The sequence below is a fragment of the Crassostrea angulata genome, chromosome 10 (assembly GCF_025612915.1).
Source record: "Crassostrea angulata isolate pt1a10 chromosome 10, ASM2561291v2, whole genome shotgun sequence".
NCBI classification, from domain to species: Eukaryota; Metazoa; Mollusca; class Bivalvia; order Ostreida; family Ostreidae; genus Magallana; species Magallana angulata.
The window spans coordinates 3866989-3878375 of NC_069120.1; the positions used below are offsets into that span (position 1 = coordinate 3866989).

General features: G+C 35.2%; 1 protein-coding gene across 2 annotated transcripts; it reads left to right on the plus strand.

The window, feature by feature from the left end:
* The first annotated feature begins 276 nt into the window (after positions 1-276).
* Positions 277-10996, plus strand: LOC128166090 (uncharacterized). 2 transcript variants are annotated; one of them, XM_052831013.1, is made up of 8 exons: positions 277-579; positions 2366-2749; positions 3194-3580; positions 3744-3872; positions 3961-4059; positions 4249-4263; positions 7136-7220; positions 7311-10996. In XM_052831013.1, the coding sequence occupies exons 1-8, from the start codon at positions 525-527 to the stop codon at positions 8305-8307; spliced, it is 2151 nt and encodes a 716-aa protein (XP_052686973.1). In that variant the 5' UTR covers positions 277-524; the 3' UTR covers positions 8308-10996. The 2 variants fall into 2 exon arrangements, with proteins under 2 accessions (XP_052686973.1, XP_052686974.1); XM_052831014.1 differs by lacking the exon at positions 4249-4263.
* Positions 10997-11387: the final 391 nt, after the last annotated feature.

Here is an 11387-nt window from a genome sequence, read left to right on the forward strand (position 1 = left end):
CGTAGACACGATTTGAGATTACAATCTTTTTTTATGCATTTTAAAATTGTTTGCTTTATTTGATTGTTTATAGAAATCAAGTTACAATCGAAATAATAAATGAGTCAGAAGTCTAACTTTTTGCTTAAATTAAAAAAAAATCTTTAAAAGGATCTTATTCTATTTTCCCTTTATTCAAAAAATGAAACTGAATACAAATATGAATAGATCTTCATTTCCACCCTGGGCCACATAGTCCTTTGGTAACGATTTCACATCACACCTATACAACTCACTTCCTGTTCCGGTACCCAGGTGAAAATGGCCGATGCGAACGAAACCAAAAACAAAAACAGCTTTGTATGAAGGATTTACTGAGTTCGTCTATACTTTGAAATTGTAATTTAGTGCCTCTATTTGTCGTGAAACAGAATTTTCAAGAAAGCAGGGGCATTGATTTTCACTTGAATCGACCACGGTCACTTCGCTTTCTCCTGTTGGGAGGTCACAGATAGTGGGAAGGGTCGCGATGTAAAAACTTTGGAATGATGAGGCCGGCGTACCACCAAGTCTGGCTTATACTTGTGGTCATTTTGTCAGGTTTGTACCTTCATAGTTTGTATATAATTTATAAAGAATTAAGACTACAAATGCAGATCATAAAATTCGAATAGGAAAACAGGTGTGACAGAGAAAAGCCAGTTGTGGTGTTGTCCAAGTACTTTAAAAACAGAAGTTTTGACATTACTATAGTTAGATCAACTTGCACAATAAATTGATCATATCCATGCAAAAATACGAACTGATTTTGAATGTAGAATTTTTACTTGAACTTTAATAACTGTTCATGTGTATGCATGAATCTCTGACAGAAACTGTGTGATCCCAAGTAATATGTTTACTGTTCTACCCATTAGGGCTAGCTCCATCTATTACGTGAAACATGCAAAATGATTTTATTATAGACACGATCAAATATTACACATTTTTTTGATAGGTTAGGAATGAACGCCCTCAATTTTTAAATTGAGGATTAAAGGTTTAGCATTAGAAATTCTTTAGCTTTAGCTTGTACTTACTCTGCGCTTTAGTCTATTTAAAGCTCACAGTACTAACAGGCAAAGAGTAAATACCATGGAGGCTGCGCCTCCCCAATGATAAGACTTTAAGTATTGAGAAATATTAAAATTCTGTATTTATCATTATCATGTTGGATTTAAACTAAAAAATAATTTTCTACTTTAAATTATTATTCAGTGTAAATACTGCTTGAATGACACTACCTGCTTCAGATTCATTAAGTTGATTAAACAATTAATGTAATCCCATTTAAAAAAGGTTGCTATTGAACATTATGAAATTGTGATTTACTTTAAATTTATAATGCAGACAAAAAAACCCCACCTTAAACTAAAAGAGAACAATTTTTGTAGAAATTCAATCACAAATTCGTTACACAATCAGTTGCCTACACAATTGCGTAAGGGTACATCTTGTTAAAAAGAATTCATGTAACAAATGCTGGAAATAGCAAAACATTTAACTGAGTTTGAATGGCTTTCATATATATATTTATAAATTAACTCTAAAATCACTACTAAATTCATTCAGACTGTGTTTTGTGAAAAGGTCTATAAAGATTTGCAACTGTGAAAAATAACAAAATACCTTAGGGTTTAAATACTACACATGCATGAATATGTTATGACTAATGCCTATTGTGACATGGCACATATCATTGCATGTGTAAACAGAGTATAGATGTCAAAATGCTTGGTTTGGAAAATGTCAACTCAAGTCAGTAATGTGTAGAAATTCAAAATTTATACATGTTTATTTTGATGTATAGTAAAATGTAGAATATACATGTGATGAAACTTTTCTGAATTAAAAACCAAATTTAAAAAAAAAAAAAAAGATCTGGTCATCTGGATATCTTATCATCACATTGTAGTACAAACAGATGGATCATTCTGATATTTTATTAGATGTAAAGAAAAGTAAAGCACAGAATTACTATTTTATATATTTAGAGATGTAGGCTGTAGCATATATAATATGAAAGAAAGCTGGTAAAAACAGACTTCTATGCTATATGTTATGCTTATATGCTATATATAACTATGCTATGTCATGATTGGTTGGTGTAAAAAATAATTCATTGATGATAAAAAGTTAAGAAAATTCAGACCATGGAACTGGAACAAGACTTAAATTTTAGAATTCATTGTTTAAATTAAGAGTTGGAAAAGGAATCATATAATGGTAATCAGTTAAACGCTATGCCGTGAATGTATTTGTGAGTAGTGACTAAATATTGTATGATTAATCTGGTAACATGATAATTATGGGGCACCATTACAATTCATGCTGTAATTGTTAACAGTGATATCAGCTCAAACTGAGGAGGATGATCACACGGCTACAGCTTGTGTGGGGCGCTGTGATTTTGGCTACAGAATGGACTGTCCCCGAGGAAAGAGAGTGGCTCCCCGGGATCTAACCTACCACGCAAAAGAGACCTCGGCACAGTGTCCAGCCATCAAACAGAACCCAGATGTGATGTGTCAGAGTAGCGAGGAATGTTGTCGCTACAACGGAGGCGACTGTAGTCAACCGTTCTCCTACAGCAAGGCTTTCGATGTGTTTAACAATTGCTCTGGGTACCAGAACTGTGGGTGGTTCAGGGCAGAGTCAGTAGACCTTGGAAACCGCTGCAGTCACCGAGACAAGACCAACTATGTGTCAGCTACCTACAGCTGTATCAAAGGTAACTCGGACAAAAATAAATTACTAAAAATTTGTATTTTATTTTAATTATGATATCCCACTTTAAACCCCAACACCATATGTATGTAGTGTACTATAAGTGGTAGTTGGTGTATTTATGTCTTTGAAAACTGTGAAATATCTTAAACTAGTTCATTTCATTATTTGATAACCCATATTTAGAAAATAAGCATTAATTAAAAAATGATCACATGGAAAAGACATTTAAAAGATAAAAGAAAACTTAATACTTGCATCCTATAAAAAATTATAGATCTACTGGTATTTGAATATGTATATGTGAAATATTAGATTTTAGTATATACTGCTCAAAACAGGATGCAAAATAAAGATGAAATATCTGAATAACATGCAAATAACTGAAATAGGAGTGAAAGTTTCAGAAATTTTAAATATTCTTATGTTTTATATTCTTTGATTTCAGAGGAAACCTTTATAGATATATGTTCAGAGGCTTCAAGGCAAGGCAAATCGGTGTCCCTTTTGTACAATGGCTCTCGCTACGGAGGTGCCATAGGGGACCCCCGGGTCTGTTCCTGTGCCATCACCACATCAGACTGTGACTCTCCAGCCAGACTCAAGTTTCGTGCCGTTGATCTGAGACTCCATTCTTACAATGACATCACTTCCTGTAAGCCCCACAGTCGTGTATCGCTCCAAGACACAGCGACGTCACAGTCGTTACGGTGCCAGTCCAATTATTTCCAGAAAGGTTTCCGAGATGTGTTTTACAGCTCCTCGCCTTATGCCAGAATGTCCTTGTACAACCAGCCTGGGGTGTACCCCACTCAGGTGTGGCTGGAGGTGACAGGTAAGTGGATCAAACCATTCCAACATGTTCAACGTACAGGAGCCAGAGGATTTTTATCCTTGATGGGTGTCCCAATTATCCATACTGGATTATTTGTAAGATTATGATTGTTTATTTGCTGTATGCAATTTGCCTTAAATTCTGAAATCTGTTATAACTGCAGCCACAGTACCTAATATAGATGTGATTGTGACATGTGGAAGCAGTCAACCAGAAAATCAGTTGTTTTGTGGGCCTCCATTGCCTCTCACCTCCCCAGCATACGAGCACAAAACCTCAACCAAATCATCAGGTTAGGGGACATTAACATTTCATCAACGACCTTAATTTCTCAGATCAATAGTCCCAAGTATTTTATCCTTGAAATCTGTACATTGCAGGAGACATATTTGGTCCGTCTGGTGATGGAGGGGAGAAACCGTCACCTGGTAAAGATAATGAGCCTCGCGAGACAGACGACACCGTCCTCAGTAAAAAAGGTAAGATTCTCGGAGCTCTGTGACATGCATGTTTATAAGAATTGAAAAGGTCTGTGATTGTAAGTTGTAATGATAACTGAGGACTGCACGCATTGTACAATAATGACTTCTATATGTCAAACTGGTGCATCACAGTAATCTAAACCAATAACGTTAGTTGTCATCTAACTGATGTTTTGATCGTTAAAGGTTTTGAATGGCCTGGTAAGTGCATTGTGTCAAGATTGGAGATATGAGGTGGTGTGTCTGTTTATGGTCTGCTTAAAAGAATTTTAAACCATTTCCTTTTAATTCAACTGGTTTAGAAATGATGCCTTTTTTGAGACTGCAAAGTTTTTATCTCTGTCTAATCAAATTTCCGTATTCTCTAAAGATTATTGATAAAAGAAAATAATGTGCATCATAAACAATAGATTAGGGAAGTAAGTGCACTAAATGAAAAGGAGTGAATACCTTGGTGTTGTGTAAGGAAGTTAAGCCATAAACAGATACATTAGAGACCTGGCTGTATTATTTCCTTGTATGATTGTTATCACCAGATTCCTACTTTCACCGTCTGCACCTTCCACATACTAAGCATGGTGTTTGCATCGCCTTATGTGCACTGAAATGATCTCAGTTCTCTACCATTATATGTATCATGAAACATAATCTTGGTTCTGTTTTAATCTGTATAATTGGAAATCATATCATATCTGTTTCATATTAAATTCAAAATTATCCAACTCAATTCTATATTAAAAAAAAAATAAATAAAAAAATGAATTATTAAATATAGAATGCATCAGTTCTGTGATATTGGACAAATTAGTTGTTTTAACATTTGCAAAATTTTCTTGGTCTTATAGCATATAATTATCTCTGTTCTGTAACTTTAGTTTACCTGGTAATTATCTAACTTCTGTACATTGGTATTGCTATCTTGATATAGAACTGCTATCTATAATTCTCCAATATTTATTGTTAAGAGGAATAAAATGTTAAAATATTAGCTTTGTCAAATTGTTTTAAAGACTAAATCAAAATGATCAAGTTGATGAAGTACAACAATGTATCAGAGGCAGGCAATGTTAATATTCAAAGGAACCATATATGGTAATAAACCGGTACTAATCACTAATTGGAGCTGGCATGTACTCCCTTACATAACCGGAGAAATTGCCCAAAATGTCACTGACTACATGGACTATGGGATTATGTATTAACCTCTTACTTGTCATGTATTTAAGGATGTATCATTAATACAGAGCTTTAATCAGAAGTTGTCAGTTGAATCTTAAAATGGTGGTAAGTTCATTTTGGATTTTGTAAGCTTTCAGAGTTCTAGGCTTGCAACTGAAAGATGAGATTAATGCAGAAATGAGGTATCAGGTCAATTCATGACTCAGTTGTTTGGATTACCTAACAAGCAAATGTGAGACCATATATGTCAATGTGAGGAATATGATCCAAGCTGTCCATACAAAAAGTTAAATAAGCATAGCAATATCATCTAATATGTAAAAGCAAGTTCCTTCAATTCTTAATCATCTGAAGAGCACCAACATTACACACATTATTATACATGTAGATCATAATTATCTGTTAACTTGAATTACTTTAATTATCATATCATTTTTTTAACTCATAAATTTATTCATCTTTGATTATGATAATTTGACAGAGAAAGTTTCATATCTATACCTCTAGTCACATTGTTTATCATATGGAGCCTGTTTGGGATGAATTTACTTCCCTGCCTCTTTAGAATTCCTCATATAACTTCTGATGGTATTTGTGGTCCCTATTTTAAGAGCTTGTGTATATGTTTGGGATGATGGATGTTTCACTAGAATTTCTGAGGCAGGTGCCCTCATTGACCTCAATAACCTTTCAGTGGTCGTGATTTGACATGACGGACAGTAATAGTCAATATTATGTCAGTGGTCAGTGAAGTGTGACCAAGGTAGTGCCCAGTCTCAGATTCCTCGTATACAGGACAAAACTCCCCATGTTGGTGGACAGTAAGTCTAATGGTACTTTAGTCTTGTATATCTTAGTTTTCTTTAAAAAGCTGGGATTCTAGAATTATAATTAACATATAGGTATCATTTTCTTGCATTATAATGTCTGCCTGACTTCTGAGCTTTTGTTGTGGTGGTGTTGATTGACCGCATGAGTAAGTGTCCATTACTTCCTGTTTATTTGAAATTTGTTGTGGGCTATTGCTATTGTCAAATTTCCTCATCATGCAGCGGTGGCCTACAATTACACTGCTTTAGTTGCAGTGTGAATTTAGCACACTGAATTCATAATGATGCGAAGCTGTCACCTAGCTGTGTAATGGCTAGAATGTATCGTATAGTGACATTTACATTACAATTTATGAGGTAGAATTTAATGATTCTTCAGTGAACAATCGTTGTCATTCAGTATGATTAGCATGTAATTATACAGAGAAAAAAGCCATCACTGTTTCTACTACTTGTAAAATAGCCAAATTATTTCTGAAAACTATCTTTTTTAGTTCATTAATGCATTGAGCTATGTATATCATGTGTTTAATTAAGAAATAAATGACATTGATAAAAAATTACTTGAATATGAACTTAACAAATCCTGTGAAGTCCAAAGATCTTTTCATTAGAGTTTATCACATACCAACCAAGATCATGTCCTTGTGAACCTTTGGACAGTGTCATTCATTTCTTATGTTTAAGTTTGAGATAGTCAGATCAAAATTATGCATGTAATCATAATTTAATTGAACCTATTTATGCATCAGTCAAACTTTATGCAATTTGTGTCTTCATTATGATGTCATAAATATGACCTTATGACCTGTTAAAAGTACACACAAAATTGAACTTCAGTTTTTCAAACTAGGAAAGATATACCAGTATTAAAATATGTGTGCCCTCTGAACATATTTTTTATCTGCCAACAAAACTTAAGTATACCATGTTATTTGCTTTATGGATATGAATTGATATTGTCTGCATCATTTTAGACCTTCATGTTGACACAGTATTGTACTGACTCTGTGATTGGATGATTTACTTTGTACCAATACTAACATTGATTCCTATTCTTCCAGACCTCGGGCTGATTGTGGGCGCTGTGGCTGGTCTCCTGGTAGTCATCCTCATCATTGTGATCATCATCATTTGTATCAAGCACAGGTAAGGATGCCTATAAAAGTATATGTAAAGTGGTACAACATTTAATACAGGTGTTAGATTTAAGCGTTACTTATATGTTTGTGATTGCAGGAGAGGGAAGCTGCGGAAGAAGCCCCCCATGCTGCCCCACCCTGTCCCTCTTTCCACCCCCAGCTCTGTCATCCCTTCCTCATTCCCTTCCTCAGCCACAGAGGAACGCTACACAGAGGAGCAGTATGGAGATGACAAATACGGGAACTATTATGAGAGCGTGGCTCAACCTAATGGCAGTATGGACAACAAATCTCCTTTCACTCCAGGGAAAGCGATGGGGTCATTTTTTCCTAGTGACCGCCCTAAGATACCACCCCCTGCTCCTCCAAGTATTCCAGCCACCCCACCAGTCAGAAAATTTTCAGAGACCAAACTGGACGCTAATCCATACCATGCCCCTTGGGATGCCTCCGTGTTCCAGGCTCCAAACAACAGAGCCAAGAAGAATGACCTGGCTTATGCTACCAGTGATGAGATCCAGGTGTTGATTCAGAGGATGGAGAATGAAAGAGGGCGTGTTTCAGAGGGACTCAACATACCAAAGCCCATCCCTCAGAAAGGTTACATTTATATTGATGATTATCAGAAAAAAGATGGAAGTTCAAAGGCTGCCGAGTTATATGTGTATCAGGATGACTCTGAGGACTCTGAGTCTGAAAGTGACAATAGGCGGGTGAACGGAGTGAATGGAGAGCAGTCGGATGAAGCCTCGACCCGCCCCTCACAGGGAGAGCAGGGGACAAGTGAAGGCACTCCCAGGTCTAATGACAATTTCTGTGGTAGTGAGGACACTGGGTATCGCTCTGTGGGCAGCCCTGAGCATGTGCTTGTGTCAGAGGACGATTACCTTGTACCTGGATCAGTCAAGTCCACCTCCAGCAAGGGAACCTCCTCCTCCACAGTGAAAGTCAGCGAGCGGGGGAGTGTCATTTATAACTCATCTTATGGAGATCCTTGTGATGCTAGACGAAGTGAGACGGGGAGTAATTCATATGGGGAGCCATATGATGCGGTGCAAGAAAAGGAAACTGTGGATGTGAAAACGAAATTCTGAGAACTTGTTGGAAGCACTGTGAAGCACAATGTGAAAAAAGTCTGCAAATGTCCAGCACTTGCCCCAAATTTTGCAGGATTTTTAAAGGACATTTTTACAAATTTTAATGTTTATCTATCTAACAGGAATTAATGGACCTTTAAATCACATGTGCATTACTATAAGTTATAATAGGATTCAATTTTATAGAACTTTTCTGTTTGTTGCAAATGTAAGTGAAAGGACCAAACTGGAGACCATACATAGCAGTTGTTTGTACTGTGGTTTTACTTGCTGACAATACTTAAACCTGTGAGTTGCCAGAACCTCTGGAGTGTCCCTGCCTTGTCTCAATGTTGTGATCTGTTGTTGTTAGTCCCTTTGTATTGGCGGTGCCATATAAGTCTCTGGTGCTGGTCAGGGCACCTGCTGCCTTAGCACCACTCTGTGGTGCTGTCAAGTATTTCATACACATTTTGTAAGCTAGGTGGAGGGCCTTGTTGAAGGACAGACATTTAACTAGTCACATCTAAATAACATTAAGACCTGACTGAAAGTGAAAGTAAAGCAAAAATGGACTTTCTCCAACTTTTGTATCTAACATTCCTCCAGTCTTGTCGTATGCTCAAGTGAGTTGAAGGGAGACCCTAGCATGGTTACTCATTGCCAACAGGTCACATGGGTTTTGTAGCCAGAGTTAAAAAAGATAGTTATAGATAAGAATGAGCTTTCCTCCTAACCAAAGAGAATGTGGAATAATGAGCATTGGGCTTTCATTGACAGTACCTTTTCTAAGAAAGCTGTGTGGTAATAGTGTAGTCTGTACTGGTGTCTTTGTGTTCATTTCTTTATCTTCACATGATATTTATTGGATGTATCATGATATTTTTTGTGAACTTAAAATTATCATACTGATAACACTGGGAAACTGTAGATTATCCAAGTAGTTACTATATTTTTTGAATTATACATGAATTTATCATAGTGAGCTTGATTTACTTGTTCATGTAATAGAATTTTTTTCAATATATAATGTCAATGAATATCTTTTTTTTCGGGTTGTGAGATTACAAATTCAATTTGATAATTGAAGATGTGAGTATTTAAGACACAATATATCTGTGTAATTTCCCTCTGACCTGTTTTGTGTCTGTTACTTTCTTTATGAAAGGAAGTTCTCCTGGTGTCTTTGTCTGTTTTTAATTCATTTTGTTCATTCTGTCCAGAAGTAGAGGTTGTGGTGCCAGGATGTAGTCTGTGATTTTACGTGTTACATTAAGTGTTTGATCCTTAAAAAAGAAGGGTACTGACACCTTGAATATATGAATGTTTAGCTACATATATAATTTAGGGGTTTCCCTTGCCATATTGGCTACATTTATTTTAATTTTTTTTCTTGCTGAACAGGTTGTGAATTTAAAATTTGCATTAAATCAGCAAAGTTAAGAATAAGGTTGTCATTTTTCATACCTCATCAAATTTTCTTTTTACCTAGTTTTTTCTTTCATATGTTCATTGACTTTTGTTTTATTTATTCTCCTTTACACTATTTAACATTCCAGTGTGAGTATACAATATCTCTGTACATGTTGACAGCAGTTACTCCCCCTTTTTTCATAATTACAGTATACATGTATTACTCAGTTTGATTTTATTGTGTAAATCATTGTAATAAAAATCTCTTTATCTGCTAGTGGGTATGGCCATACCAACCTTCTTCTGATAATTTATTCGTTGCTCAAGGTTAAAGCAGAAAAAGAAACCAGTTTAATAGCATGGATCAATATGTTGAAGAAACTTGATGTTTCAGTCAATCTGTGAATCTGTATGAATTGTCTCAAAATCATTCAATCACATCATGTATTCACTTCCGGAAAAAAATGATTCAGTTGTCCATCACAACAGTTCATACTTCGAAATTGTCATTAAGTTTTATGGTTTCAACCTGACTTAAATTATATTCTTATATACCTTAATGTTACAAGCATTAAAGCCCTTTTCAAATCAAATAATTATATTGAGACTGTTGTTATCTATATATGCTCTGTACAAGTATATTGAAAGTTTAAGCATTGTTATCTGTATTTTTCTTTGTAATTTGTATATATTGGGAATCTATATAACATTGAATGTTATATCTTAAACCGTGTAATTTTCTTTGGTTGTAAGAATTTATCGTTGTGAATAATCCATGATTATAGAAAGGCATGTATTGTATTGTCACTCTTGATAATCGGAGTCAGCCTGGTGCTTGACGGGCAGTGTTTTTCTTGATTTCTGTTGTGAATGTCAGTTCAATGTTGCCAAACTATCAGTATTTATTTTTGTCATGTAGCCCAGACCCTTTTATCCTGTTCATTCCAGACAATTGCAAAATTTAACATTCCATAAACTTGTCAATATTTGGAAACAACAGTTGTCAGTTGATGCATATTCATCTTTTTCTTATGAATGTTCATCAGAGGTTTCACGGAGACCACTGTCCATTATTTTCACATAATTGTAACAGTAGAGAACATCCTAATAGCTGTATTAATATCATTAGTACTTGTACAAATCAGTTTATGTGCATGATAATTCTAGGTACCATACCAACATTTAAAAGATAAAGCCTGCATTCTTGATAAAAGCAAGAGGATTTGTACATCCAATCTCAGATTGTTCATTAACTTTTGCTATCAATAAACCAAGCTGTAAAGCCTAAACCCAATCCTTGTATTTTATGTCATTATTTTTATTAATGAGCATAGCTTTATCTGGTCAAGAGATGAAGACAGACATTGTAGCTGATTTTTGAAAGTAAATTCGATTTAATTTTACATTTGTAACTTTGTAGTTAGTTTCTCTGTTCAAACAATTCATCTTTTATCATTATCAGAGACATAAAAAACATTATTATGTCTCTGTCATTATTGATAATCTAAAAAATACAAAAAATAACTTTTGAAGTTGTTCAGTGGACACTGGGTTTCTATTTTGACTTTAAATCACGCATCTCTGACACCAGTTTGGTAGCACGATTTGGGTCGTGAGCTTTGATATTGAGGATCGAAAACAATAATGACCTACTATGTAATCAAAGCAATGCATTTTGCCAATAT